At 61.2% G+C, this 3,916-nt stretch overlaps 1 protein-coding gene across 1 annotated transcript in view; it reads left to right on the top strand.

The window, feature by feature from the left end:
* Positions 1–2,152: 2,152 nt before the first annotated feature.
* Positions 2,153–3,916, top strand: part of LCN9 (lipocalin 9) — a 16,543-nt gene continuing 14,779 nt past the window's right edge. Inside the window, exons 1-3 of the mRNA XM_045289348.1 lie at positions 2,153–2,454; positions 2,558–2,694; positions 2,916–2,989. Of these exons, the coding sequence (XP_045145283.1) occupies positions 2,350–2,454; positions 2,558–2,694; positions 2,916–2,989 (316 nt within the window). The 5' untranslated portion in view covers positions 2,153–2,349. The remainder of the gene's footprint in view (positions 2,455–2,557; positions 2,695–2,915; positions 2,990–3,916) is intronic.

The raw sequence follows: 3,916 nt of genomic DNA on the forward strand, positions 1-3,916 counted from the left end.
GTGTCTGGCTGCTGTCAGCAGGAGCAGCACGTCAACAGGAGCACAGGACTGAGGTGCAGTCCCTGGGCAGGGGTGTCCTGGGACATCACAGAGACTAAGACGGTGACACTGTGGGTCGGTGGGCACCACCCGACAACCGCCCCTCCTCTGCTCTCCACCCGCCAGGGCCCCCACGTGGGGCCCAGAGACAGAGGGGCTGGGTGACAAGAGAAGATGCGTGGGAGCAGCAGCATCTCAGGCCAACACCCCTGCGCGTGTGGCGCTGCTTGCCTGGACAGGGCCAGTCGCAGCCCTGGACAGGGGGAGCTGGACTGAGCAGTTAGATACAATCTCTCTGGAAAGCACATGACACCGAGGCTGGCCGCCATACTCAGACAGTACCCAAGGTCACCCCAGTGACCACCCAGCGTCCCCCAGGCCCACTCCAGGGTCCAGCGTGATTCCATGTCATCCAATGTCCCTGAGACATCCGTACGATGGACAGCAGGTCCCACAGCATGGCTAGCTCCACACAGGATCCAGGTCACGGTCTCAGAGCCTCTCACATTCAGGGCGCGGGGAGGGCAGGGGACCCGGCAGGGATCTGTCTGTCTGGGAGAGACAGCCCCCCCAGCAAGAAAAGAAAGGGCTTCGTGGTGCTGCCAGAGTAGGGACAGTAGCCAGGACCTGCCCTGGGAGACCCTGCCAGTCTGCTGACCAAGCCACCCCCACCCCCACCCCCCAGGCCTCCAGAAGCCCTGCCCTTTCTACAGCAAGAAGCTCTCATTTGTAGACCCTTAAACGCCTAACCCAAACCCAGAGGTGCCCTGGCCTGGGACGAGGGGCGGCCTGGAGTCCCTGGGGTCCTCTGTCCTGTGCTGGTTGGGTTGTCTGTCCCCCGCTTTCCCTTGCATGCCATGGTCCACCAGGACCTACCTGTCTCTGCCAGGGCTGAGGCTGCATTGTGGGTAGACACGTGACTGGCACAGGGCCCAGAAATGCCCAAGCCACTTGCTGAGAGCCCCCGCCCCCTGGGCAGAGCCAGCCCCTGCCCACCATAAGCCCTGTGCACCCCTCCTCCACTCCATCCAGGCCAGACCTCTGGGGAGAGCCAGCACTCCCCCATGAGCCCTGCCCCCTCTGCAGCTCAGAGAAGGGTCTCCGCCCACTATGCCACGTTTCACAAATTAAAGTCCTGCAGCCCCTGGGAGTGGGCATGGTCTGATCTCCTCTGGGGAGGTCAGGTGAGCGAGCAGGCCCAGGGCATCCTGTGGGTGCCCGGTCCCATGCCTGCAGCCCAGGTGCGGGGTGGAGGGCTGGGGGTGCGGACCGGACTATCTGCAGCCAAACTGCTCCCGCTCTGCCACCTGCTGGTCAGTGGAGGCCCACACCACGCCTTCCACAAGGTGTGGGCTTTTTGTTTTGTTTTGTTTTAATCATTTTATTGGGGACTCGTACAACTCTTATCACAATCCATACATCGATTGAATCTGGCATGTTTGTACACCTGTTGCCCTCATTCTTTTCTAGACAGTTACTTTCAATTGAGCCCTTGGTATCAGCTCTTCCCCACCCCCACCCTCATAACACCCACCCACCCAGGATAGATTGTACATTGTTACTATTTCGTCTCCAACCGCTGTCTCCCTTCCCCCATGTTTTCTGTTGTTCCTCCCCCTGTAGAGGGGTGTGTGGTTATGTGTGGACCATTGCAATCCGTTCCCCCTTTCTCCCTTTCTCTCCCCGTCTTCCCCCTACACTTCTGGAATCACTACTCCCCCTGTGACTCCCAGGCAGGTCGAGGAGGAGGGTGACTGAGGGGCTGGGAAGGGTGGGTCAAGGACAGGGGGACAGGATGCTCAGATACCAGCGGTGCACCCGCCCCCAGTGCCTTCCTGCCCCAGCCCACTCTGTCTCCCCACCCCCACCTAGAGGAAGCTGCCTGACCCAATTGCCCACCTTGGCATCACAGACGGCCTGCACCCAGGTCTCCGTGTCCGCCCCTCTGCCGGGCTCACAGCCAGGGCCCTCCCACTGCCCTCCTCTTCCTTCCTGCTCCTCCTGAGGCCCCCTCACCACCACCCCACACACCAGCAGCTCTTACAGGGGTCCCCCAGCTCCAGCCAGGGCAATGCTGAGGTGGATGCAAGGGGGTGTCCTCTCATGGAGCCAGACCACGCAGTGCCCAGTGCCCTGTGGGATCTCTGGACCTGGCTGCCCACCTGCTCACCTGCAGTGGACACCTCTGCAGTGCAGCTGGACCCCAAGGCCAACCGTGGCAGCCAGCGATCTTGACTGGGCTCCTGGAGAGGGGGGGCAGCAGGAAGGGGATAAAGATGAGGGCTGAGGGCCAGGCACCGCCCGCCCAGGATGGTCCTGCTGCCCGTCCTGCTGAGCCTGGCGCTGCATCCGGCTCCTGCCCTTCAAGACTTCGACCCTCATGAGGTCGTGTACAGAAATTACAGCTTGTCAAAGGTGAGTCTGCACCGGTGGACTTACACCCAGGGGTCAGAGGGGCCAAGGGGCCAAGGGGCTGGGCTGGAGCCGGCCTGGGCCACTGGTGTACCCTTGTCCCCAGCTTGAGGGGTACTGGAACTCCATCTCCATGGCCTCCAATACCCTGAGTCGCATCCAGCCAAATGGGGACTCACGGTTCTGCGTGCAGAGTCTGGAGAGCTTGCAAAACGGAAGCCTGCAGTTAAATGTCCACTTCAGGTAAGCTGGCCTGGCCACCTGGAGCACGGGGTAGGCTGCGTGTGCAGGGGAATGCCAGCAGCTTGGTGCGTAGCCTGGGCATGGGTCAGGTGACCCGGAGGCAGCTCCGGGCAGCAGCGACCCCAGTAAAACAGAGACAGACCCAGGGCCATGGGAGAAGCAGAGGCGAGGGTCTCTGGGGTGGTTGCAGGGGGCGGGGGGCCCACCGAGCCTCCCCACAGGTTGCTGGGGGTATGCGAACGGATAACGATGCTGCTGCAGAGAACAGACCACGACGGCGTGTTCACCGTTGACTGTGAGTGGGCACACCTTCTCCCGCCCGCCCACTGCCTCGCAGCCCGGCATGGGGACCCTGGCCACCAGACCCAGGAGGAAGGGCAGCGGTGGGGCGGAGGGAGGGAGGGGCAGCGGCAGCGGCTCCGAGCGGTGTCCTCCCAGATGAGGGGGAGAGCAAGGTCTTCATCCTGGAGACGGACTACCGCTACTACTCCACCTTCCACCTGAGCAACATCAAGGGCGGCGTCAAGACGAGCATGCTGGCGCTCTGAGGTACATGCGCGGGCACGCACACGCACGCACACGCGCACACACACGTGCACCTGGCCTATGTCACCTTCCACCTGCAGCATCAAGGCGAGCATGCTGGTGCTCTGCGGTACACGCGCGGGCACGCACATGCACGCACACGCACACACACGTGCACCTGGCCTATGTCACCTTCCACCTGCAGCATCAAGGCGAGCATGCTGTGCTCTGCGGTACACGCACATGCACGCACATGCACGCGTGTGCGCACGCACCCACGTGCATGTGTTCTATGTCACCTTCCACCTGTGCAGCACTGTGCACCTGTGCTCTATGGTACACCCGCACCCACACGCAGGCACGCACACACACACACACACACGTGCTGCTACTCTATGATGCCACACGCACAATCACACACATGTGTAGCTCTACAATACCACACATGCACATGCACAATCACACACGTGTGCTGGTGCTCCACAATACCACACATGCACACGCACACACACGAGTGTGTGTGCTAGTGCTCTACAGTAACCACTATGATAACCCACCCCAGAGTCTCCCGTACCTCCCCTGACACACACACACACACACATACACACACACACACACACACACACACACCTTAGTACCTACACTGTATGTTACCCTGGTATGTATGTTATCTGTTTTCTATCAATTATCTCTCTCT

Source organism: Echinops telfairi, unplaced genomic scaffold, assembly GCF_000313985.2.
Source record: "Echinops telfairi isolate 266 unplaced genomic scaffold, ASM31398v2 ScPeMD7_25;HRSCAF=90, whole genome shotgun sequence".
Classification (NCBI taxonomy): Eukaryota; Metazoa; Chordata; class Mammalia; order Afrosoricida; family Tenrecidae; genus Echinops; species Echinops telfairi.